At 58.8% G+C, this 24,472-nt stretch overlaps 1 protein-coding gene and 1 long non-coding RNA gene across 8 annotated transcripts; one reads left to right on the top strand and one right to left on the bottom strand.

The window, feature by feature from the left end:
• On the bottom strand, positions 1 to 24,268 carry TECR (trans-2,3-enoyl-CoA reductase). 4 transcript variants are annotated; one of them, XM_086698846.1, is made up of 13 exons: positions 24,122 to 24,268; positions 3,027 to 3,077; positions 2,348 to 2,399; positions 1,969 to 2,013; positions 1,770 to 1,873; positions 1,577 to 1,692; positions 1,379 to 1,484; positions 1,168 to 1,240; positions 1,045 to 1,088; positions 914 to 971; positions 743 to 831; positions 348 to 393; positions 1 to 259 (listed from the first exon to the last, which is right to left on the bottom strand). In XM_086698846.1, exons 1-13 carry the CDS (start codon positions 24,134 to 24,136, stop codon positions 132 to 134), a joined length of 927 nt encoding a protein of 308 aa, XP_086554972.1. In that variant the 5' UTR covers positions 24,137 to 24,268; the 3' UTR covers positions 1 to 131. The 4 variants fall into 4 exon arrangements, with proteins under 4 accessions (XP_086554972.1, XP_086554970.1, XP_086554969.1 ...); XM_086698844.1 differs by lacking the exon at positions 24,122 to 24,268 and adding an exon at positions 20,620 to 20,655; XM_086698843.1 differs by lacking the exon at positions 24,122 to 24,268 and adding an exon at positions 10,167 to 10,628.
• On the top strand, positions 3,074 to 13,968 carry LOC147583725 (uncharacterized). Of its 4 annotated transcripts, XR_015248495.1 has the most exons (4): positions 3,074 to 5,541; positions 6,410 to 6,854; positions 12,142 to 13,216; positions 13,629 to 13,968. It is a non-coding gene; the product is annotated as an uncharacterized LOC147583725 (long non-coding RNA). The 4 variants fall into 4 exon arrangements; XR_015248493.1 differs by having other exon boundaries at positions 12,142 to 13,968; XR_015248494.1 differs by having other exon boundaries at positions 6,690 to 6,854; positions 12,142 to 13,968.
• Positions 24,269 to 24,472: the final 204 nt, after the last annotated feature.

The raw sequence follows: 24,472 nt of genomic DNA on the forward strand, positions 1-24,472 counted from the left end.
CCAAGTCTGGCAGGGGCAGGCAGCTTTTATTCCAAGCGCCGGGCAGTGGTGGCCCCCCCTCCTCCCCCGGAACGCTGCTGGGACAGAGGAAGAGCCTGGCTTGGTGGAGCCTGGGAGCCGGCGGCGGCGGCTTAGAGCAGGAAGGGGATGATGGGCATGCGCAGAGGCGGGTAGTCCCGGAACTCCTTCAGGTAGCTGCGGTGCTTGCCCTTGGCCCAGATGGTCATCTGAGTGAAGCCCACCAGGGAGAAGAGGGCCACTGTGGGGCAGAGCGGGGGCGTCAGGGGGGCCGCAGAGCCCGGGCTGGGGGGGGGGGGAGGGCATGGAGGGAGGAGCAGCGGGTTCACCTGGGAGACACTGTGTCATGATGGCAAAGCCAATCCAGGATCCCACCTGTGGGGAGAGGGGTCAGGGGTCAGGGGTCAGGGTGGGCAGGACAGGGCAGTGCCGGCCGCTCCACGGAGGCCTCGCCCACCTCCCCCCAACCCTTACTATCCAAATGCCGATGCCAGAGAGGCCTCGAGTAGACAGGATGACCTGGTGAAGGCGCCCCCCGCTTCCTTGTGGCTGCAAGCCTGGCCTTGCACACCTCCCAACTCCCAGAAAGGCCAGCTTTTCCGTCTCCAGATGCTACAAACTGCAAGGCAGCTGGTGAGCCAGGGACCCCTATCAGGGGCCGGTCCCTCCGTGTGGGACCCCAGCCCCAGGAGGGAGAGGGGAGGAGAGCGGGGCAGAGCCGCACCTCGTACGTATAGTTGGGGCAGGACACCAGCAGGAAGAGCCAGGTGAAGGGGTTCTTGGTGGGGTATGGGATCTTCCTGGTCTTGGACCCTGCAGGGCAGGACAGGAGGGGCAAGTGAGACCCCCTCACCCGGCCCGACCCCCACCCCCTCGCCTGGGGCAGGCCACTCACCAGCTGGCCGCAGGTCCCGCAGGGCCATGTGGATGGAAAAGTTGCCAAGCTGGCAGATCTGTCAGAGCAGCAGGGTCAGCCGGGAGCCCCCAGACTCCCCACCCCAGACCCCTCCTCCCCAGCCTGCTTACCACGAAGATGGCGAGGGCCAGTTTCACCTGCTGAGCTCCATAGGCTGAAGAGGAAGCAGAGGGGTGGCCCGTGAGGGGAGAACCCAGGGGGGGTGGGGAGGGGCAGGGTCCAAGGCCACTTACTGGGGGGTGTGTAGAGAGGGTGGTTAATGTAATAGGCCATCCAAGCGGCGAAGCCCCAGTAGTAGGTGCAGTTCTGAAAGGGAGCGGGGCTGCGGTGAGTCGGGCCGGCAGTGGGTGGGGCGAGGGACGGGCGGGGTCTGGGCACAGGGGTCCAGGTGGGTGGGGCCGGGAGGCGGCCAGGGTCTGGCTGGACACACCCCGGGGCGCTCACCTTGAAGATGTTGCGCAGGGGCATGGTGCCGTGGGAGAAGCGGTGCACGAAGAGCGTCTCCAGCAGACGCTTGATGTAGTGGAATGAGTGGCAGATGCAGGCAAGGCTGCGGGGGAGGGGCGGGGGCAGGCTCAGCTGGGGCAGGTCCAGCAGGCCTTCCCCGCCCCCCACACCACCCCTCCCCCTGGCCCCACTCACTGCACCACCGTGTGCCGGCTGGACGTGAAGTCATACTTGTGGCCGTAGATGAAGGGCACCCGGAAGTAGAAGAGCAGGTAGATGAAAAGGGGCCCCGCGTACTCGGTCAGGAAGACCTGGGGGCACGGGGAGCAGGTGAGTCACCCCAGTGTGGCTGCTGGGAAAGGAGGCCACGGACAGGGCTGCAGCTCACCGTCACCCAGCTGATCTGGGCCCCCAGGTCCCGGAAGTAGAGTGTGGCCGTGGTGCCCACAGGCAGCTTCTGCAGGACGTCCTCATCCTTCAGGGACTTGCCCTCTGCAGAGAGACCAGGCCGGGGCTCAGAGCTGCCCAGGACTTCGCCCACTGCCACCCAGGAGCCTAGGGGCGGCCGAGCAGACAGCTGTACTCACTGGGGTCCAGGCGGAGGGACTGGCGGGCAGGGTACCACTGTGGATCTGCGGGGAGAGCAGGGCATCACAGCGCACAGCACGGTGGAGCCCAGGGACCCCACGCCTCCTCCAGCCCCAGGACAAGGCCTCTGAGGCCCGTGCTAGGACCCAGCCGGGAACAACCCAGGCAGGAGAGGGATGTTACTCTTCCGAAGGCCCGGCAACGACATTCCTGCTGAAGGCCACGCAGGGACATCTGCCCCAGGCAAGCCAAGAGAAGCCTGGGCCACACTGGGGGCATCTCTGCAGGACCTGGGAGGACAGGTGTACAGGACAGGGTCCCACCCAGAGGCCCCTGCCCAGAGGTCACAGGGGTAGCACAGCTGGGCCCTGGACTTACGGGTCTTGGTGAAGAGGTTCTTGATCTCGGCAATGGTGGCATGGGGCTCCACCTGGGGGAAGCAGAGGCCGCAAAGAAGTCGGGGGTAGGGGAGCCTGGTCAGGGCCCCCTCCTGGTGAGGGGGGTCAGACAGGGGGCCTGGGCCGCTGCTATGGGAGGGGGAAGGCCGGAGTTCAGGCCCCCCTACCTACATGGCTGAACAGCACAGCAACGGCCCCCCCAGAGTGGAGATGGTATGAGCCTGCGAAGCTGGGCCTGCTTCCCTGCCTGTGCTCACCCCCACACAGCTGCCCGCAGTGACGGCCCTCGGTCAGGGCCAGAACTCACTGGGGCGGGAGCCCCTTCCCCCCTGCCTGGCGTCTGCAGGGGGCAGCTCTCAGAACCCCCACCTTCTTCCCAGGCCCCAAAGCCCTGCAGGGTCCACAGAGGTTGCCTCACCTCCTCCCACTAGGGGGCCGGCTCCTGGCCACACCCAAGGGCCAGCGCTGCCCACCCCACCCCATGCCGGCAGGGGCAGACCCGGGGACGGTACCCCTCATCCGCCCGAGGAGTAGGTGGGGTGTCAGGACACAGGTTGGGGGGACGCAAGGAGTCCGCCTCCTCAGAACCAGGAGCCCCAGGAAGTAACGGGCCCAGACTCCGTGTCCTTGGCCCAGGGCCGCTGACGCCACGGTCGTACCTTGTCCAGGAAGCACAGCTTCTCTCGCGTCTTCGCGTCCAGAATCTCCACCTCGAAAAAGAGGACAGCCTTTTTAGGTTTTTTGGTCTTGGCGGGGGCGATTCGGGGGAGGCCGTTGAGGCCGAGGCCAAGGCCGAGGCCGGGGCCCGGGCCCGGACTGGCCTCCCGGGCCACCATGCCCATGTTCAGGTCCATGCTGCCCTGCTCTGCCCGCTGCGGCCAGCGGCCCCGGCTGCCGGCCGTCAGCCCCCACCTCGGACCTCCCCAGGCAGAGCGGCTCTGGGCCGGGCGGGCGCGATCAAATTCTGCCGCGGTGCTGGAGAGGAGCCCGCGCCTGCCCTGGCACCGCCACCTTCTGTGCAGATGTAACCCGAGTGCCCCACAGCCACGGCCCAGCTAAATATAAAACTGCCCCAGACCGAGCCCCCCAGAAGCCATGCCACAGACCTCCTGGGGGCGACCCCTGGGGGCTGGGTCCCCCAAAACTGAGGCTTTTGAGTGGACACAGCGCCTGGACAGCACTGGGGGCAGGGAGACCCTCGGAGGCAGGGAGGCACCTCCCGCCTGGCCCAGTGCAGGGCGGGGCGGGCCTCGGGAGGAGGGCGAGAGAGGCCGAGGGCGGCCCAAGCCTCGGCTGGCTCAGGCCCGCAGGGTTCACGGAGCTTGGAGAAATCCCAGCTATTTTGAGAATCCCAGAGACAGATCATCCACTTCCCCTTCTGAGCTGTAAGAGACACTGCGGATTGTTTTCCTTGTGCATTTGTGTTCCCAGGGAGGTGACAGATTCCGAAGTTATTGGTGCAGAGAGCCTCTCTCTAAGTGTGGAAAGGGTCAGGAAACGGAGAAGTTTCCAGCTAGCATCCCCAGCCTGGATGGATGAGGCCCTGGCCCCGGCCCCTGCCTCCCTGACCTCCCTTCTCCACTCATTTCTCACTAGGTCCACCCGGGCCTGTCCAAGGCCACCTCTGGGGCAGTCTTCCCACCACGTCAGCCCAACACAGTGCCCTTGCCTAGGCCCTGAGCCCACAAAGCCCAAAGCCTGGCCACCCCCAACCCCACCCTTCTCCCAGAGCCGCCCCCAGACAGTGGCAGAGCAGTGGGCAGAGTTGGGAGGGAGAGAGCCCCCCGCGGGGTGGGGGTGGGGGTGGGGGTCGGGCCCACCCATCCCAAGCAGGTCAGAGAAGGCGCCGGGAGGGGCCGTGAGCCTGTGAACTGCTGAAGCTGGAGGGAGGCCCAGCGGTGGCCAGTGGATCCCCAAAGGCCCAGGTGCTCCCATGGGGGGCTTGGCACAGATGCTATTGACGTGGGTCGTGGCAAGAAGGCCTAGGTCTGACCTCAGGTCAGCCGCTAGCAAAGTAGGCGCTGAGAATCCTTCCCACCCCTGGCGGACCTCAGTCAGAGGCAGTGTGGAGAAAGGAGCCGGTCAAGAAACCCCAGGGCAGGGCCCCAGCCAGGGCTCTCTGAGGGCAAGGCCGGCCACCCACAGCCCGGCAGATGGTCCACCGCAACCAGCACCCCCTAGAGGGAAAGGGATCCCCTCACACATCCCCCAACAACACGGAAGATGTGGGGACTGAGTCTGGCCATGCCACGAGGTCGCCCATGACCAGCCCCTCACTTCTCTCTGAGCCTCGTCCAGGAGGCAGGTAGGAAGGCGTGGGCCTCAAGGGGTTATAAGGGGTCATGAGACAATGTGAGTGGAGCACCAGCATGGGGCCTGACAGGAAGTGCCCCAAAACCTGGGGCCACGAGGCTGGGCGTGAGGAGGCCCGGTGGGAAGGGCACAGGCCTGGGTGCAGATCCTGGCGGCCTGCAGGCCTGTTTGCCCACGTATGCTACGCCCGCCCCACATAAGGGACACGAGAGGGCCCAACACCCAGAAGCCCTGGCCCATGCTGCCTGTTGGTGCTGCACTGGAGTGAGCCTGCTGGGGACTGCCAGCCGTGTGGCCTTGGGGGACAGCCTACCGAGCCCCTCTGAGCCACGGGCCAAACAGATGGGTCCAGAAAAGAAGCTGGTCATACCGCCCAGGGGGTCTGGTCCCACCCAGGGGGACTTGTGGGAGAGGGAAGGGTCACACTTGGAACGTGCCAGAAAGGGCTAGAATAGCAGGGCCGTGGGCAGGCATAGGGCCTGCCCTGTGGCTGCAGGTATATTAATAGTTCCTGGGTCCCAGCAGGGCGGTGCCCACATGCCTTCAGAGCCCATGTGGGGCAGGAAGGCAGCACCAGGCCCACTGGGAGAGGAGGCCTCCAAGTTCCTGCTGAGCCACTCAATAGCTTAAAATATAAGCAGCCCCTCTCCCTGCCGGCCAGCTGCTGGGGGAGGGCTGAAATCCTACCCCTCTCCCCCAGCCTGGGCACCAGACCAGGGTCCAGGGAGAGTCGGGGGCCCCGACTGGCTGCCGGAGAGGAAGCTGGGTGGCAGGAGGGGTGGCCGGGCGAGGGGCACACTCCCAGCGGCCGCGCCGGGGTCAGTCCCAAGCTGGAGGACGGGAGCCCGCGCCCTCACAGAGGTAAGCCTGGCCCTCCGGGGAGCACCCTGGGGCCCAGCCCACTGGGGTGGGGGTTGCCTCAGCTCAGGGCTGCTGCGGCTGGGTCGGTCATTTCCCACTTCTCACCCCCTCATCCCAGGACCCAGCAGCTTTCATGCTGAGAGAGGTCTCAGAGGCCCTGAGGAGTGAGGGGAATGTAGGACCCAGGACCTCTCTGTACGATTTTATAATTACTGCAAACTGAAAAGTGAAATAAAAGTTTATGCTAGGCGGCAGAAAGAAAAGAAAAGAAAAGAAAAGAAAGAAAGAAAGAAAGAAAGAAAGAAAGAAAGAAAGAAAGAAAGAAAGTTATGCTAAGTAAAAGAGGCCAGACACCAAGACTCACCGTATTATGTAAAGTGTTCAGAATCGGCAAACCCAAAGAGCCAGAAAGACTGGGTTGCCAGGGGGCTGCGGAGGGGGGATGGGGAATGTTGCCTGATGGGAACCTGGTATCTTTTAGGGGTGACGGAAACATTCTAAAACTAAAACGAGGTGGTGGCTGCAAGTGGGACAGACAACACTGTGACTACCAAATGCCACTGCGCTATTCATTTTTAATGGTTCATTTTATGTGAACTGCACTTCAATAAATTATTTTTAAGGGGGGGGTGCGCTAAGAAGCAGGCCCCGATTACCCATCGAAGGAAAATGCCCCAGGGCACCCCACCCCCACCCGCCTCCCAACACTGAGGCCTAAACAGAGGGGACGCGGCCGCGTGCTTCCCATTCTTCAGTCCCACTGCACCCCTTCCCACCCCGCTGCGACCCCAGCCCCTGCTCTGTGCTGAGCATACCTCCCATGCCCTGTCTCCCTCTCTCTCTCTCTGTCTCTGTGTCGCCTGCCCAGGCCTGATGCCAGCCTAGGGTGGGGACCCAGGGTAGGCCTACGCCAGGTCAGACGGTGCAGGCAGCTGCCAAGCACAGCCCTTAGGCAGGGCTCCTGAGCACAGCAGGGTAGGCAGCAGGCCCAGGCCCCATCCCTGGGGAGAAGACAGGCCTGGGGAAGGGAGGAGAGGTCAGCCCTCCCAAGGGAGCTGGAGGCAGGTGAAGGGCTGGGCGGGGGGGGGGGGGGGGGGTCGCTGGCCGGAGGTCCCAGCCGCTGACCATAGCTAGGGGGTGTGGCACAGCAGGCTCCGGCACAATGGATACAGAGGACAAGGACGGGGCGGACACCCTGGCCTGGGACACGGGAGCACGGCTCTGCGATGACAGTTCCACTAGCCCAGGAGGAATTCTCACCCAGGCGCCTGAGATTCCAGGATCCGGCCAACAGCAACTCGTGGCACCACGAGGTCAGGGCATGGGGGTTGGGGGAGGGGGCGGGACCAAGGATGGGGCCACAGGCCACCCTGAAAGAGGGGCGGGGGTCAGGCTGCAGCCTTCCCCAGCTTGGAGGGGAACACCCAGAGCCACTGCTGAGCAGCAGGGCCCACGGCCTTCATGGTCTTCATGGAAACAAAGAAGCTGCTGATCAAGGTAGTCACAGTGGAAACAGGGGTGCTGTTTTCTGAGCACCGTTCTGAGCTAGTGTCGGCGCCCAGAGCAAGGCTCCAGGGGTGAACCCCACCTAGTAGATGAGAAACACCAGAGCAGTGGGAAAGCAGAGCAGTTATGCATCTGTAGGAGAGGCTCAGGGCCTTTGCACATGCTGTTCCCGCTGCCTGGACCACTCTCCCCCAGACCCCTCAGGGCTCCTCCCTTCACCTCCTCGGGTCTTCAGACAAATGCGCGGTGAGGTCCTTCCTGACTTAAAATAGCAACTCCCAGATACCAGCTCCCAAGGACAAGGACTGCCCCGTTCTTGACCATTTCCCAGCACACAGACCTCCCCAACAAGGAGCTATGCCCCTTAAGCACGTGCATGAGGCACCTGGGCTTGCCTAAGGCCCCACCACCGGCCTCTGAGCCCAGGCCTTTCCCTTCACCACACCCCAGGGGGCCCTGCCCACCTCGCCCAACCCCAGGGTGGTGGCAGGGTGGAAGCTGCTGCCTGGAGTTCTCCGTACCCTGGGCCAGGGACCTAGTGCCAGGGAAGCCTCTGTGAGGCCCCCACGCATGCCCGCCAGGCTCCTGTGACCCTGTGGGGCCCAGCATTCTGGCAGCCAGACCCTCCTCCCAGGCTCTGGAGCACCACTCACTGGGGGAAAGGGCCAGTGACCAAGCCAGCTCCCAACTCCAGGGAAAGCTTGTTGACTTTCTGCACCAGCAAAAGCCCAACACAGAAGAGGGGCTCCATGCTGACCGGCTCTATGGAGCCTGGGCCCTCAGAGGCACTACCACAGGCCCCGTGGTCCCCACACAAGGAGGGCTCAAGGGCCTCCTCGGCTGTGTGCACATTATCTAGGCTCTAAGGTCAAGAAGACTCACCTACTTCCTGGCTGTGTGGCCCTGGACAAGTTACTCAACCTCTCTGAGCCTCCATTTTCTCATCTATAATGTGGGCTGCCCCCACCTGCCATCTCGCAGAATTACGTAAGATTTACAGAGATAATGACACCCAGCCTAGAAGAGATCCTGCATGGAGTTAACTATCATCAGACCAACACTGGCAAAACAGTACTGGCAGTACAGCCAGGCCCTTTCTCCCCAAATCCTGGCCATGAAGACACCAAGGTCAGGGAGGTGATGTGGTAACGCTCCATCTAGCCGGTGACCATGCGCCCGAACCCTAACAATAGCAAGACACGTGTGGGTGGGAGGGGCGGGGCTGCAGCGAAGTCCCTACTACGGTTCGCTGCCAGGCTGCGGCGGCTGCCCTGCGCTCCACTGCCCCCTTGTGGCCGTGGACTCCACTCCCAACTGCGGGAGGACGAAGACCCCGGTCAGGCAGAAAACGCCAGTGCAGGACCAAGAGCGAGTACTGGCTCGGGCTCCGCCACTTACCAGCCAAGAGGCCTCAGGAGCCACTGCCCCACGTTCCCTCTTTCGGCCCCTCGCCCGCTCCCGCCTCCCCTCCTCCCCCATCTCAGGCACTGCAGTGAACAAGACCCATCCCAGCCTTCACAGGACCGCACCCCACCCTGTGCGTGCTGTGGGGGAGGGGGGCGGGGGCGAGGCGGGGGACAACAGCGACCCGTCTGTCACCAAGCGTCGTGGAGAAAACAGAACTGGGCGGGGGAGTCCGGGGTGGGGAGGAAGGCCATTTTCGGGACAGTGGTCAGGGAAAGCCTTCCTGAGCGGGGGGGGGGGGGGGGGGGGGGTGGCATCCGGGCAAAGGCCAGTGAGACGCCAGGCAACAAGCGTGCACACGAGGCAGAGGGAAGGCCAAGTACAAGGGCCCTGTGGCTGCATGCGCTCAGCGGCTCTGAGGAGCAGAAGGCCCAGGTGGCCAGCACAGAGCGGGCAGACGGCACAGGTGAGGGCTCTGGCTCTTACCCCGAGGGAAGTGGGCAGGTTCCCCTGGGAACTGGGAGACCAGGGCAACGATGCGGACGGAACAGGGAGGTGGCCACGGAGGAGTGGAAAGTGGTGGCATTCTGGACAGACTAAGGGCAGGACCACGGGATCTGCTGATGATGGTCTGGGGGGCCCGGGGGGTCCGACCTGAGCCCCAGGAGGAAGGAGCGCCAGAAAAAAGGCGGCAGGAGGAGTAGGTGCCACCTGAGCCCAGGTGTGAAGAGCCACGCTTGCATCTGCTGCACCTGCAGGAGCTGCCAGGCGGGCGCGGCACACAGGGGCCCGGGCACCAGCACCCACGAGGCCTGCAAGCCGGGGGCCCGGGCCCCTCTCGAGCCTCAGTGTCCCCCCATCCTCATAAACACCGCCGGGCCCAGTGCTCTCCAGGCCCCTCCCATCCACCAACAAGCCTCCGTGGCCTCGCGGCGGAGTCCACATCCCAGGGCCCCTTGGGACAAGGGGTAGGCACAGGCCCGAGGGTCGGCCCGGATTCCAGGTCATCCTCACCAGCTCCCGATGATGCCCCTGGAACCTCTGTGCATCCTCAGGCAGACCCGCCCAATGGGCACGCGTGGAAAACAGCAGGCCTGGAGCTGCGGCGGCTTCCCAGGCCCCTCTCCTCGTCCTCCCCTTTCACCTGCCCAGCAGCCGAGAGGGCAGGAGCTCTTGGCTCCACTTCTCAGATAAGGAAGCCGTGTTCCAAAGGGTGAGGGACGCTCCCGGGTCACACAGCAAACACCTGAGCCCAGACGCGCGCTCGTGTGTGCTGAGAAAGGCCAGCACCCCGCCCCCCCCAGCCCCGCCCACACAGGCCTCTGGGGCCGCACCCCCAGCCGGCGCAGGCTCTGCGGAGGCCCCGCGCAGAGACCGCACAAGCAGCACACCCAGCCTCCGGCGGGCTGCCTGAGACCCCACGTGGGTCTGCCGGCCAGGAAAGGGCCCTGCAACTAGGCCACCTTGTGAGGGACGTGTGCGCCCTGGTGGTGACGTCTTCTCCTGGGCCTGTGGCACGAGAGGCCCGCTGTGGGTGCAAGCCCTGCTCAGGGCAACCTGGGACTCCAGACAAAGATGCAAAGACCTTGACAGGTCCTTCCGCCGGCTGGCCCAGGCCCTCGCGGCCCCCACGGGCCCCCGCTCGGGGCATAAGAGCTGCCGCACCCAGAGGAGGGAGGCCTGGCCGCGAGCGGCACAGCACCCGGCCGGCTCACCCGCTTCACAGATGCAGAGGCTCGGGCACGTTCGCCTGGACTCGGCGACTCAGCACTTGCAGCTCCCTTTCCCTTCCACTTTCCAGAAATATCGAAGTCACACCGCTCGCGCCAGGGTGGCTGAAAAGACCTTGGGCTCAGCTGCCAGGAGGCCAGCACAGGCCGCACCTGCTCCGCCAGAAATACCTCCTTCCCCAGTGGCCTCAGCTCGTGACCCCATTTCTCTGAGGTGCCCAGTGCACTTGCACCAGCCTCTCCGACGTGCCACCACGGGGGCAGAACGTCACCAAGGCTGGCAAGGGCGCGGAGACGCTGACCACCCACTCCCAGGCCCTCAACCAGCCAGTTTCCACCTCCTGCCCCCGCTGGCCAGACAAGAGCCAGGGTCTGAGTGCCAATGTCCCTGGGCTCTGGGATGGGGGCCAGGAGACGCTGGAGGAGCCCCATACACCCCAGCAGCGTCCTGGAGAACATTCTTCAGGTGCTCAGGTGACCCCAGGTTGGTGGCAGCAACCACACAGAGCACAACCTGAAGGGGACACCGAACCAACACAGCAGGGACTCTGGGTCTCGGGCCCGTTGACCACAGCTGCCCACTGGCACCCGCAGCCCCCGCACCTCCCTGGGCTGGCACAGGCTGCACCTTCCGGGACTCCAGAGGGCGCTGTCCCACCCAGAGCAGGGCTGCCCCTGGGGCCTGTGCCACTGGGAAGCACCTCCCCAAGAAACATCTGTCGGATGCTTACCTCGTGCCAAGGGCCGTGCTGAGACCTTCGCCTGCCTAACTCACCTAGCCTCACCGGGGCCTGTAAGCTAAGGACTGTGACCCCAGTTATGCAGCTCAGAAACGAGGGGGCCCTCGCCCAGGGCACACAGCCAGGAAGTGCCGCGGCCAGCGCAGACGCACCCACTTGGGCCCACAGCCCCCGCCACACCACCACCACCACTCCGAAGAGTGGGGTTAGATGCCAACGGGGGAAAAAAGGTGGGAGGGGCCCCGGGATCTGATCATCTGGAAGGCACCCCCTTCCCTCCCGATGTTCCAACTCCAGCACACTCATCTTGGAAGGTCCAGACTCTGCAGAACATGTCACTACCAGGGAGCCCAGGGACTGAGCCCGCTCCTCGCAGGCCTCAGGCTCCCGTGTCCCCAGCACACTCAGGGTCCCAAGGGAGAAAGACCCGTCACCTCCTGACACCACACAGAGGTGTCCAGGCAGGCTCAGCGGCTGTCTTAACGCTTCCTGCACGGTTTCCTGTCAGGCCCCAGGGGGAGGGGTGGAGGGAGTCCCCACGGCAGTGCCTCAACAGAGGCCAGAGTCAGCCCAGCCTCCCAGCCTGAGCCTCAGCGTCTCCCTCTGGTCGATGGGAACGTTTGAAAGAAGACCTAACAGACAGGGTTCTCGTGGCACACGTGGCAGAAGTCCCACCCGTGGTCCCGAACCCTGCCTGCTCGTGTGACTCCGCTGAAGAGCCCTGGACTGGGCAGCCTAGGCGGGGGACCAGGGTCTCTGAAGGGGGAGCCGGCGCCCACAGCTTCAAAAGCTCCCAGGTGACAGATGGGAACAGCCACCTCGACCCAGGCTGCCTCTAGAAGCCCAAAACCCCTCCCAGTGGGGCCTCAACCATTCCCTGCAGGTGCAACCCACCCCTTCCTTGCCCCACCCCCTGCAGGGTGTGAGTCCTGAGTACCCAGCCACCACCAGCTCACACTGATCCTACCAGATTGGCACTGTTACCCCATTTTACAGACAAGGAGGCTGAGACTGAGGAACACAAGTCACCAGCCCAACAGCACCCAGCTAGGAGCTCCAGTGGCAAGACCCCGTCTATATTTGCTCCTTAGAACTGAATGCTCTTCCTCCAGGGCTGTCCCCGGCCCCAGACCCTTGGGGGACGGCCCAGATCTGCACCCCGGCACCCCCTGGCCAGATCAAGGGTAGTGACCGTGTCTGGTCTCTGCTTCTCTGAGCAGGAAGGTGCCATCAGGCCAAGAAGCTGGAAGAGGCAGGAGACACTGAGCCCTGCAAACACAGGCTGATGGGAGCAGCAGGAGGAGCCCATCTAGGATGACTCCCCACCTGCATCCAGCACATCTGGCCCAGTGCGGCAGGCAGGTTAGTTCACCCCAGAAACTTCCGGAATCGCCCGCTCTGGGACCCCCATGGCCAGCTTCATACACAGCAACAGCTAACACCTCCCACATGCTCACAAGGTGCCAGACACAGAGGCACATTCTCAACACAAATTACCTTTCACTATTAATCCCTTTACAGATGAGGAAACTGAGGCTCATTCGTTCACCACATAAATACTGATTGAACATCTACTAACTGCTACATGCCAGGCACTGTTAAAGGCTCTGGGAATTCAGCTGTGGAAAGAGAGACAGAAATCTTTGCCCATGTGCAGCTGACATTTTAGCAGGGGGGGGACAAAGACCATCAAATAAAGTTGCACATAACATTAGAAGATGTCATGTGCCATAGGAAAAGCAGAGCAGGGAAAGGGGACAGGGAGTGGAAGGTGAAGAGGGGGTGTGCAGTTTTATACAAACTGGTCAAGAAAGGCCTCCGGAGGAGACCTTGGGACAAGCCCTGAATGCAGTGGAGGAAAGAGCTGTTGAGAAATCTGGGGAAAGCATCCAGGCAGAGAAATGGCCTGTGCAAAGGCCCTGAGGTTCAGCATTCTTGGTGTGTTCAAGCAACAGTGCAGAGGACTGTGTGGCTGGAGAGAGTGAGCAAGGAGGGGGCTGGGGGGAGGTAACAGGTTGTGCAGGGTCTCACCCTCCAGATGAAGACTATGGCTTCTATTCCCCCCCCCTCTTTTTTTTAATGTTTATTTTTGAGAGAGAGAAAGACAGAGTGTGAGCAGGGGAGGGGCAGGGAGAGAGGGAGACACAGAATCCGAAGCAGGCTCCAGGCTCCGAGCTTTCAGCACAGAGCCCGACGCGGGGCTCAAACACTGACCGTGACATCGTGACCTGAGCTGAAGTCGGACGCTCAACTGACAGAGCCACCCAGGCGCCCCTGGCTTCTATTCCAAGTGAGGTGAGAACCCTGGAGGCTTCTGGGCAGAGCAGGGATATGACCTGACAAGTTCCTAAAGGATCCATCTGGACTACAGGGGAGAAAGGGTGGAAGCAGGGAGCCGAGTAAGAAGCTACGGGAATAATTCTGTCAGGATAAAAGATGTCTTAGACCCAAGGGTCGGCCAACTATGGCCCAGAGGCCAATTCTGGTCCACCGCCTGTTTCTGTACAAACTAAAATCGTCCTTATACTTTTAAATGGTTGGGAAAAAAATCAGAAGCCTATCGCGCAGCACAAGGACATGACGTGAAATTCAAACTTCAGGATCCACAACGCTGTATCACAGGAACAAGGCCATGGCTCACTGATTGTTAACGTATCATCTACGGCTGCTTTGTTTTTTGTTTTTGTTTTTTTTTACAACTATCAAGTTGAGAAGATGTCACAGGAGCTGTATGGCCCACAAAGCCCACAGTATTTCCCGTCTGGCCCTTCACGGATAAAGCCTGCCGACCCCTGGCCTGGGCCTGGTGATGGTGGGGGGCTGATGACAAGTGGCCGCATTCCAGCTGTACAGTGAAGGCTGAGCTGCAGGGTTCGCTGACTTGGACACGAGACGTGGGAGAACAAGCAGAGCCAGAGCCTCGGGGCTGGGTGATGAGAAGGCTGGAAGTGCCGTTAACTGGAGGGGGGACACGCAGTTTGTGGGCAGTCTGGAGCTCAGGTCGGGACATTATTAAGTCTGAAATGCCCATTAAACGGTCCCACGGAGAGCTCCAGCTCACTGAGAGACCACATAAGGTGGGGGGGCCAGGGGCGACGTGGAACCTTCACAAGCCTGTTCTGCTGACTGAGAAGTTCCCGTTCATTCTCTCGGGAAGTGCTTACCGAGCCCCTCGACGTGCTGGGCCCTTGCTAGGGGCTGTGCTTGATGAATAGAGAGACCTATGTGTGACAGTAGTGTGCTGGGCAGTGTTCCCAGTGCTGGGACAGAATGGTGAGCACAGCTGAGAGAGGCCATGCTCCTCGACTGGTCCTGTTCACACTCAAGGGGAACGTGGGCAAAGCACCTATCACGTAACATGAGGTTGGGACATACCAGGTGCTGTGAAGAGAGCCTGGCAGGGGACCCAGAGCACCAGAGGAAGTGGTCAGGGAAAGCCACTCTAAGGAAGTATTATCTGAGCCATAGCCAGAAAGAAGCCGAAGGGAGGACCGGCCTGAGGCTCCCTGTGGGAAGTGCAAAGGCCCTGAGGCAGCAGTGAGTTTGGCAGTGCTCTGGAACATCCAGCGGGAACAGAATGGACTTGAGCAGCTGAGGAGGCTGGAGTGCACGGAGGCCCAGACCAGCACTTTGGGAAGTCGCTGGAGTGCCACCACCTGCTTTGGTTTTGAGAAAGAGCCCTCCCGCTGCCACTGCTGGGAGCAAGCATGGAAGCAGACACAGCAGTGAGTCTCAGAAACAACCCAGGCCAGAGACCTCAGTGGGGCTTGGACTAGGGCAGAGGTGACAAGTGGTAAAAAAGACACACTAGTTCCTGGATCCTGAGACACCACTGATTGAGACCAAGCTGCCAATTTGTGGGGGGGGGTGGGGGGGGTGGGGGGGGGGGTCGGGGAGTGGAGAACTTTCTATATAAACATGACATGTATATATATCAATCATAAGACACAGCCCAACTTAAGGTGAAAACTGCATTCAGGGATAGAAGGAGAACACTAACAAGTTAAGAGGATTTCAGCAGAGGAGAGCAGAGCTTCTGGAAGGTTTAACAGGCCTCCCTGCATCTTTAAAGGGAGAGGTGAATTAAGAGGTGGCTCTCGCCGTTGACAGAGGGGTCCAGGAAGATGCCCTTGGCTGTCTTCCCACCTGCAGCATTACCTGTGAGCAGCACCCTGAGCCCCGCAGGCCTCTCTGGCTGCGCTCAGCCCCTCTGGTCAACAGCAAAATGAAGCGAGGGAAAAGGAACCGAGAGTTTTATATGCACGTGCTTCCCCGTGCCTTCTCTCCCCATGATGCACGTTCCCAGGCCCAGCCGGGGAGGCTGGCAATGAGTTCACTTCCATGTGGCGTCCACGACACCCCAGGTGAGCCGTAATGTGGCAGAAGATGCAGTTCCCAGGCCCACTCCTCAGACCGCGCCTGGAGGGGCCTGGCAGGAAACATTCTTAGGGTCTGGTGATCGTGGCTTAGCACTACCCACGGGATCCCCACCTCATCCGCACATGAAAACTCAGAGTTCAGGTAACTTTTGGGCCAAAAAGTGGGGGGGAGGGGGAGGGCCAAACTCCAAAGTGCCAAAAGATGAGCCGTGACCAGCTTCATGACGGAAAGGCAGGAGCTCAGGGTCAGGACTGCCAGCCCCGAGGGGCAGCCGTGTACCCCACAACCATGTGAGAGTCCTTCCTCCTCATCCGATTGCAGTGTCTTTCGGGGGGGGGGGGGGGGCATCAGCGATGCGGCTAACTGCCTGAGCGTGCCCGCTGCCTTGCTCTGCAAGCCAGTGTCTCTAACAGATGTGCACATGATTGCCTGTTCCGCCAGGGGCCAGGGCTTACAGCAAGCGAGGAGCTCAAAGACACAAACTATCAGAAGGTGCTAAGTGCTGTGCAGAGAACTAAAACAGGAGAGGTGACAGGTGGCGAGTGTGGCCTGAGTGGATCAGGGTGGGGGGAACCTCTCAAGAGGAGGTGACATTCATGCTGAGCCCTGAATGACGGGATTCCCAGACAGGAAGGGCAAAGCCATCTCTCCTGAAACACTGGTATTTAGCACAGGGGTTGCACGGCTCAACCCAGCCCTGGGGATCCCCGTCCCCAGCCAGGAGATTCTGTTAGACTTTATTCTCTGGTGGAAATAATATTCCACAACATACTGTTTCGGACTACACGTACCTCCCCAAGAATTCTGATACTCCCCTCACTCCCCACAAAGAGTATGTTTCCCCAACCTTCCCTCCTCCCACTGACCCACCCTTCTCCTGAGTCAGACTCTTGAGGGGTCCTGGGGAACAGCTTCCCCCAAGAGTGGAGGCTCCGGGTCTGTGACCTGCCTCCTGATGTTCCAGGATGCCCCAGTGCCAGTGCGAAACCGCCCTCCCCCAAACTCGGCCGGCCCGCCCTCACCCTGAGGACAGGCACTGTTCCCACGCGCCCCACCACAAAATTGGCATGGCCCCGGCCAGTGCTCCCTGGTCCCTTTAAAAAGGAAAAACAGAGTTCAGAAGGACCCGGACAATGGCACAAACCCTGCAGTCTGTGGGGCCAACTGAATGGCCTGGGGACTCTGCTTACATAAGAGCCTGGTTCGAGCAGGGACAGGGCCAGGGCTGTGCCAGCCTGCCAGTCACTGTGACCTACTGAGAAGCTCTTTATCCCTCAGAGAGCTGGGAAAGGCTCGTGGCCCATCTCTAACTAACCACGAGACTGGCGGGGCGGTGGCGGTCGGGGGAGCGGCGGGGAGCCCCAAACACCATCCACACCCGCCAGTCAGTAATAAGGAACAACTACTCTGCCCATTTATGCAACACACAGCAGAACGCGAGGACCCCTCCCCCCCCCCCCCCCCCGGGGACTTAAAAAATAAACCGCCCTCTTAAAGTTGACCTTTTAGGCAAAATCAACAGAGAAGGGACTTCATCACCCTCAGGATAAAGTCCACAGGTCTCTGGCCAGTCGGCCTCATCACTCGACATGGGCCATCCACAAAGTCAGGCTTCCCGGCCTCTGCACATGCTGTCCCCTCCCCTTCTCTGAAAACCTTCCCTTTAGGGCCTCGGCTCGATGAAAAGACCTGGAGGGCAGAGGCTGCGGTTAGTCCGTCTTCCTGGAGAGTAACAGGCACAGAGAAATGCACTGGAGCGAATGAACGAATGAATAAATGGCAGAAGGAAACAGATAAGTGGAGGCCCACGACAGGAGACCGCTCAGACCAGGACGACCCGCAAGCATCCCGTGTGGCCGGGGACAGGCCCAGGCGCGGAGCTGGCAGCTCGTGGTGAGGCCCAAGCATGGGGAGGAGAGGATGATGCGGAACAGGCTGGCTGGCCGCGGCGGCGCTGGACCCGGGGCTCGCGGACAACGGGCCGTTAAGAAGCCAGCTTCCCTGGGTCACAATCAGTAAGGACTGACTCGGCCCAACGCGGGAGATGCAGTTCTCAGCCAGGTCCCTGCAGCAGCCCCACACTCGCCCCTCTGCGCCCCGGGGGGCCTGACCACCAGGAGAAGACTCATTCGTGCATCTCGTCAGTCAGTAAGGAGGCGCCGGCCAGGCGCCGGGGAAGCTGCAGGGACAAGACACAGAGTCCCTCCCTGCCGTCACCAAGCTCACAGTCTGACCGTGTAGAACCCAAGTGAAAATGCAACCACGGCCCAAGGTGGGCCCGATGGACGGGAGCAGGGTGCCAGGGGGTGGGGCGGGGGTCATCCTCCAGGTAAGATGGTCCAGGAAGGCCTCTCTCTGCAGGACGTGGAAGCTGAGCTCTCAGTAAGTAGCGGCCGGGGAAACACAGAGGAAGAGCCTTCTGGCTGAGGAAACAGGCAGATGCTCAGGGCTGGAATGGGGCTGTGGGCGTTTGAGGAGACGAAAGACAGAAATGTAGAGGGTGAGGAAGGCAGGGGACAGAGGACGACGAGGAGCCCGAGAGACGGTTCTGAGGCCCGGGTGCTAAGATCCTCCCATTTACACGGGAGAAGCCCCTGCAGCCGCTGCAGGGTGCGAAACATGCCAGAAGCTGCCCGGCTTCCAAGGGAGCAGGTTCGATGGCCATCAGATGGGCAGACCCACCCGAAGCACCCACTTCCTGGGACGGCTCTCTGTCCCACTAAGTCCGAAAAGTGGGTTCTGACTGTGCTTCCACTTGGCCCAGGGAAAGAGGTCGTCCCCAAATGTGACCTCCACCGTGTGTGACAGTGTATCAAGACTGACCACCGGCTGCTTCCTCCCTCTTCTGGGCATACCATTTAGCATGAACCCATCTCCAGCAGCTTCCGTGAAGGAGGCCTCCGTGGCCCGGTTCACTGGCAAGTCGTAAGGCTTTCAAGAGAGGCCACGTGCAGAAAGCATTTCCGAGACCTGACCGATGTGGCTCTCCCGATCCGTCCAATGATTTGTCCTGAACCACCTAACGCTCTGTACCCTGACTGCGGGCCAGGAAGTGTGCTGGACACGTCACACTCCCCAGCGGCCCTCCGAGACAGGTGTCCTTACCCTGGATTCATGGGAGAGAAAACCGAAGCTCAAGCAGGGAGAACTGTCTGTCCCAAGGGCAGAGCCGGTGGCCTCCAAAGACATCCCCCCCTCAACGCACAACCGCCCGGGCCCACCCACAGTGAAGGCCCCCCCCCCCCCGTGGCCCACCAGAATCCTGGCTCTGCCACTCGCCGAGGGACTAAGGGCCCGTCGCTTCACTCCTCTGTGCCCCAGTTTCCCCATCTGTCAAACAGAGAGAAGAACGGTCCCTACCCCATGGGTTCGTTACCAGGATTAAATGAGTTATCAGCTAAAAGCGCTCAGAGTGAGTACCAAGCTGGTAGAGGCGTTCTGAGGAGGAGGATTCCCTGGCTGTCCCCAGGTATTAAAACATCCTCTGCTGCCACCGCCACCCAGCCCAAGGTCTGGCCAAATCTGTCGGTGAAAGCGCACGGACTGCCAACCAAACTCAAGGGCGGAGTCCCTTCCTAGCACAGTCCCCACTCAGGGCTGTCTGTCCACTCGCCACTTACCTCTCCTCAGGAACCGGTTATTCAAGAGGTTCTGCGCGGCTCCGAGGGAGCTCCCGGGTCCCACCCAGGCTCACCTAGGCCCACCCCGCCCACCACCCGGATCCTCCCACTCACCTCCCAGCCTCAGCCCCGCCCCCGCCCCGCCTCCCCTGCCTAGGCCCCGCCCTCTCCGCCTAGGCCCCACCTCTCCTGCCTAGGCCCCGCCCTCCCCGCCTCGGCCCCACCTCCCAGACTTAAGCCCCGCCCTTCCCACTCAACCCGACCCAAGGCTCTTGGGCCAAGGCACACCAACACAAGGAAGGTCTTTAAACCTCACGGCGGCTTTCCCGGCCTGCCAATCCCAATCCGGCTCCCCCCTCTAGAACTCCGAGGGACAGCCCATCCGATTTTAGGGCCAAGAGAGACCCTCGGCCAGCACTCCACACCGACACACAGAGCCTCTCCTACTCTCCCTCCAGGGACGCTTTGTCCTCAGAACAATGGCGCGGCGTTGCACAGCACAGCCTGGCCACCAGCAGCCTTTGGAAGCATCAGCAGGGACAGAAACTGGAAAGGCGCAAACCCAGGGCTCAAGCCCAGCTACACGGCTTCCTGACTCTGCGACCTTCCGCAACTTAATTTGCTTCTCTGAGCCTCAGTTTCCTTATGTGCAAAGTAGAAGTAATACTCGTGCCCACCCGATCACCTGTGCTTGTTGGTGCCCCCCCCCTCCCCCCCCCCCCCCCCCCCCCCCCCCGCCACTCCTCTTCTACCGATGGGCAATCAGACAGACCTGAGTCTGGATCCCCTCTCTGCCACAACATGACCTTGGGTAAGTTGGGCAAGTTCCTTCACCTGAGCCTCGTGTTCCTTATCCACAAATGTGAGCAAAGAGTACCCACCTCTCAGGTTTTCGGACAGATACAATAAATGTGACCTGTCCCTGCTATTAATCCAGATTGATTATCTGGCCCAAGAAGAGGGGATCACAACCAGCATCCCAGCCTGTCTGCAAATGCAAAACCAGTCCCAAAGACATTTTTGGAAGGCCTTTTCTTTCGATGCAGCATGCAGAAGGGTGTGAGAGTGAAGAGGTCAAGCAGTCCCCATTTCAGAACACCAACACCTTTCTGCAAACAGGCGCCACATTTAAAGTACGAAAGTCGGAGACCCACACATAAAACGGGCTCAACAGTCAGAGAAACCCAAAATATCCCTCACCTATTCCAAAAGGCCACAAGAATTCAGAAGAAAAAAGTATAAAAAAAAACCCAGCAGACACCCAAGATCCCACCTCCCAGATTTAAGAATTATTTACATCAGATTCCTTTTTTTTTTTAATAAAACAGACATAGCTGAAAGCCTTCCACACCCCTTTTCTCCCCACTCCCTCTCCCCAAGCAACGGTTCCTCTGTGTGATTCCCACATACTTCTAACCTCTAATCACAACATATCTACTTATTATGTACATATCCATAAGCAGTACAAATAAATCTCTCTCATTTGGTACTTTTTGAAATACGTAGAATCTTTTGCAGCTTGCTTTTTTCCACTCAACAGGATATCTGGAGATTTACGAAAGGACTGGGAAACCAAAGTAGATTCTTTTTTCATAAAATGGAACTGTGCTCAACAGTTAAAATGAATGAACCAGGGCTACCTGTAGCACCCTCTGATGATATATTTCCATCAACTTCCTAATGTTCTTTCATACTGACCTTTGCCTTCACAGGTTGCATTTGCCCCAATGAGCAGTCACAGAAAGGCTCAAAGTAGTTAATCAAGCTACTCTGGTCAGTGACACAGTTATGTACTGAGTGGCAGAACCAGGATTCAGCCCCACCCCTGCCCAAAGCCCACACACTTAAGACACCATTAACCATGGGTCTACTTTCTCCTTAATTTTTGCCTTCCAGCCCAGTTTTCTGGCTCTAAACAACTGCCATTTGACCAGAACTCTACCTTCCAGAACTTTCACATGCTTATTCCTGTGGCTTTAGTGGAAGCAAAACTTGCCTGAGGCAAGGTACTGTGTTGGTCTAGGATTATTCGCAAAATTAGCACCAACAGAGCTACCCTTTTTGGGGGAGGGGGGGTGGAAGATCCTACATAAGGGCAGTGGGGACCCCAAGAGGATGAGGCTTCCTTGTCTCCAGGTACCCATCTAGAGGAAACAGGCAGTGATAGGCAGTGACGGGCAGTGATGGGCAGTGAAGGGCTCAGAAGACTGAGAGGCGCTGATCTTCCTGGGAATTAACAGACTCATTTACAAGACACAACAGCTGTTTTTCCAGTTACGCCTGGGATCATTACTTTGAGCTCTCATCTGCAATGGCAAAAACAGCAATAAAAAAAATATGGAAGGAAGGAAGGAAGGAAAAGAAAAAAGAAAAAAAAAGAAAAGAAAAGAAAAGAAAAGAAAAGAAAAGAAGAAAAGAAAAGGAAAGAATCCTGTAATGTAAGATAAGCAGCTCTCTTATCAACCCTGATCCGACCCCAAGACAATCCCAAGGCCTCCTTTGCCTTCCAAGAAACCAGCTTCAGCCAGGACCCAAAGGTGACCCGTTCTATCTGCTTCATCTCAGCTAGTCCACTGAAGGGATACTTCTTCCTCCCAGATCACAGAGGGGACACTGGCAGTGATGGTAAACTGTTACTGAAACAGCAACAAATCTCCCCTCCAGCTGGAATCCCAACCGCCATGACATCAGACCTCACCCTCCATCAGCGCCCTGTGTGACACTCCATGCAGATCACATTTTTCTGAACATCACTTCTATCGTTTGTAAACTCCACTTCATTATCTCGAGGTCTCTCTCGGAGCCACAAAGGTCTTTTGAGGGAGGTGAACCCCTCGGTGGACAGGGGCTCACTTGGGGGTGAAGGATGGGCTTAGTTTCAAATAGAAATATATTCTTTGATGAAGATAACCGAAACCTTTACTCAAAGTTTGTTAAATGGGAGTGAAGTAGTATCCGTGCTATTTTTACTGTTCTGCAACAGACACTTGGAGTAAAACTATTCTGCTTGCTGGGAGACAAGGGATCCTCCCACACGGAAAGTGTAGCTATCACCTTGGAGGGTACTTGGCAAATGTTAGCAGAAAATGAGAATAGAGAACACAGCAAAATAATTTTTTTCCCTCCAAGGTCACTTTGAACAGTGGGTTTGAAGCTCCCCCCTTCCTTCTGGCAGGAAAAAGACTTATTTCCATAAGGTAGAGCACGTTCTCCAGTGCAAGCCACAGGCCTCAGCCTGCACTGTTTCTGGAACAAATGTGCTCACCCCAAGGGTCCTCAGAGGCCTACTTTATCTGACTGCTAACTAAGGAAACTAAAACTCCATTTTGCAAAATGCCATTTGGATCTTCCTTCCCGCACCTTTCAAACTGTGGCTTTTTCTCCGGGAGTGTAAGAGGGTTTGAGAGGGAAAACCGTATTAGAACTTTATTCTATAATCATAAAGTTGAATGGGGCACGAGAGATCGTTGAATCCTACCTCCTCATTCCTGGTACTGTGTCAAAAATGAGCGAGGACTTCCAGGTTTCAAATTAAAAAAATAATTAGCAAAATAGTAACAATAAAGGGGGCAGACACAGGTAATGGTATGTATGCAACCCGAGAATAAAAACAAGAAATCTCGGGGGCGCCTGGGTGGCTCAGTTAGTTCAGTGTCTTGACTTCGGCTCAGATCATGATCTCTCGGTTCGTGATTTCCAGCCCCGCGTTGGGCTCTGTGCTGACCGCTGGATCCTGGAGCCTGCTTCAGATTCTCTATCTCCCCCTGTCTCTGCCCCTCTCATGCTGTGTCTCTGCCTCTCAATAATAAATAAACGTTAAAAAAAAAGGGTTTTTTTTTTATTTAAAAGAAAAAAAAAACAAGAAATCTCTCCTTTCACTTATATGTGAAGTACCTAACGTAGTCAAATTCATAGAGACAGAAAATAGAATGGCGGTTGCTAGGGGCTGGACAGAATGGGGAACAGGGAGTTAGTGTTCAATGCGGACAGAGTTTCAGTTTTATAAATTCAAAAGAAAAGAGTTCTGGAGATGGATGGTGGTGATGGGTGCACAATAATGTAAATGTACTTAATGCCACTTACAAATGGTTACATGATAAATTTTATGTTATGTGTATTTTGCCACAATTTTTTAAACTGAGGAGAAAGAAAAAAAAAAAAAAAAAAAAAGACATCTCTACCTGCTAGTTTTCATTTGGGGACCAGCATGGCCTAGGGGCTGGCAACTAAGACCCGAGTCCTGAGTTTCTCTCTCTGTTCTGCATTTACCCTCTGGGCTTTGGGTAAGTCATTTGACATCGCTGAGACTATTTCTTCATCTGTAAAAATGGGAATAATAATAATAGTCCCCAACCTCATAGGCCTATGAGGATAAAAAATAAGAGAACATAATCTCATAGCACAAGAGTAATCACACGCTAAGTTATTATGCGTTTTAAGAATAAATTAGTTTATTATTTAATGTTATTTGAAAGTCAGTACTGATCAAATAATTAAATTATTAATATTCTATTATCAGCTAGATCGATAAGCGCATCAGACTTCGTTTTAAGGGAAGCAGCAGCCCAAGTTAGGAGTCAGGGGACCTAGGCTTCAAGAATGGCTGTGCGCGTGAGATTTCTCCCAGGTGACACGCAGGGATTGACTGAGACGATCTCTTAGATTACCAAAAAGCAAGATCAGCTTTGCTACTCGGCGGGAGCCAGACCTGGAACTGCACCTCCCTCACCGCCTAATCTCCCCGCGGACGTCCCGGACGAGGGAAGGGGTCCAAAGATCTTGCCAGAGGCTGATTGCAAAGCCATTTCCTAAACCGAAGGAGGTAGCATAGTGCAACACTTATGCAAGACACCCTCGGATCGGGAGCCAGGGTCCCGCACCTTTGTTCCTCCCCTTGCCAAGTCTGCCCCGGCCCGCTGGGGGAGCTGCAAGGAACCTGCAAGCTTCCCACATCCTGCAGAGACCCCAAGAAAAGGCAACCCCTCAACAGCCTAGGTTGCAGAATTAGAAATACGCCCCTGCACATGCGCGGTGCGATTTACGAGTGGCCCCGGGACACGACGCGCGCCCACTGCGCCTGCGCCGTCCCGCTCGCCCTTTGGGGCACAGGACCAGAAAGGGGGGGGTCCCAGGGTCCCACGAAGAAGAAAAACGAATGAGTCTGCGGCGGCCGCTAGGTCCCGGTTTCCTCGTTCCTTACCTCATAGTGTTTCATGGCTTCTTCACACGACCCCTACTAATCCTGCTGCCGCTGCTGCCTACCTGCGCGCGACAAGGAACAGGCTCCCTCACGCGCTCGCGACCGCCGCGCGAGACTAACATCGGTTCCGCGTCCGCCCCGCCCCTCCCTGCCACGAGCGCCCCTACAGCCAATCAGCGCGCGGGGCGCTCACCTTCGACCCCGCCCCGCAGGGCAGGTCTTGAGCGAGGACTAGCAGCTCTCGCCACGAGCCTGGCCAATCAGCTTGCGGGACACAGGGAAGCGCTAAAAGGTGCTTGGCCACCCACCAATCAAAATAAGGCCTCGGCGCCGCGCGCCCTTTGCCCACCT

Source organism: Puma concolor, chromosome A2, assembly GCF_028749965.1.
Source record: "Puma concolor isolate L17-30 chromosome A2, mPumCon1.1.hap2, whole genome shotgun sequence".
In the NCBI taxonomy this organism is placed as follows: Eukaryota; Metazoa; Chordata; class Mammalia; order Carnivora; family Felidae; genus Puma; species Puma concolor.

Coding starts and splice junctions, on each gene's coding strand:
- TECR (XM_086698843.1), bottom strand. CDS start 10,613: ATGGGGCTCCTCCAGCGTCTCCTGGCCCCCATCCCAGAGCCCAGGGAC. Junction 972..1,044: donor TGGCCCTCGCCATCTTCGTG/GTAAGCAGGCTG, acceptor CTGCTCTGACAG/ATCTGCCAGCTTGGCAACTT. Junction 394..742: donor GCCCCAACTATACGTACGAG/GTGCGGCTCTGC, acceptor CTCTCCCCACAG/GTGGGATCCTGGATTGGCTT.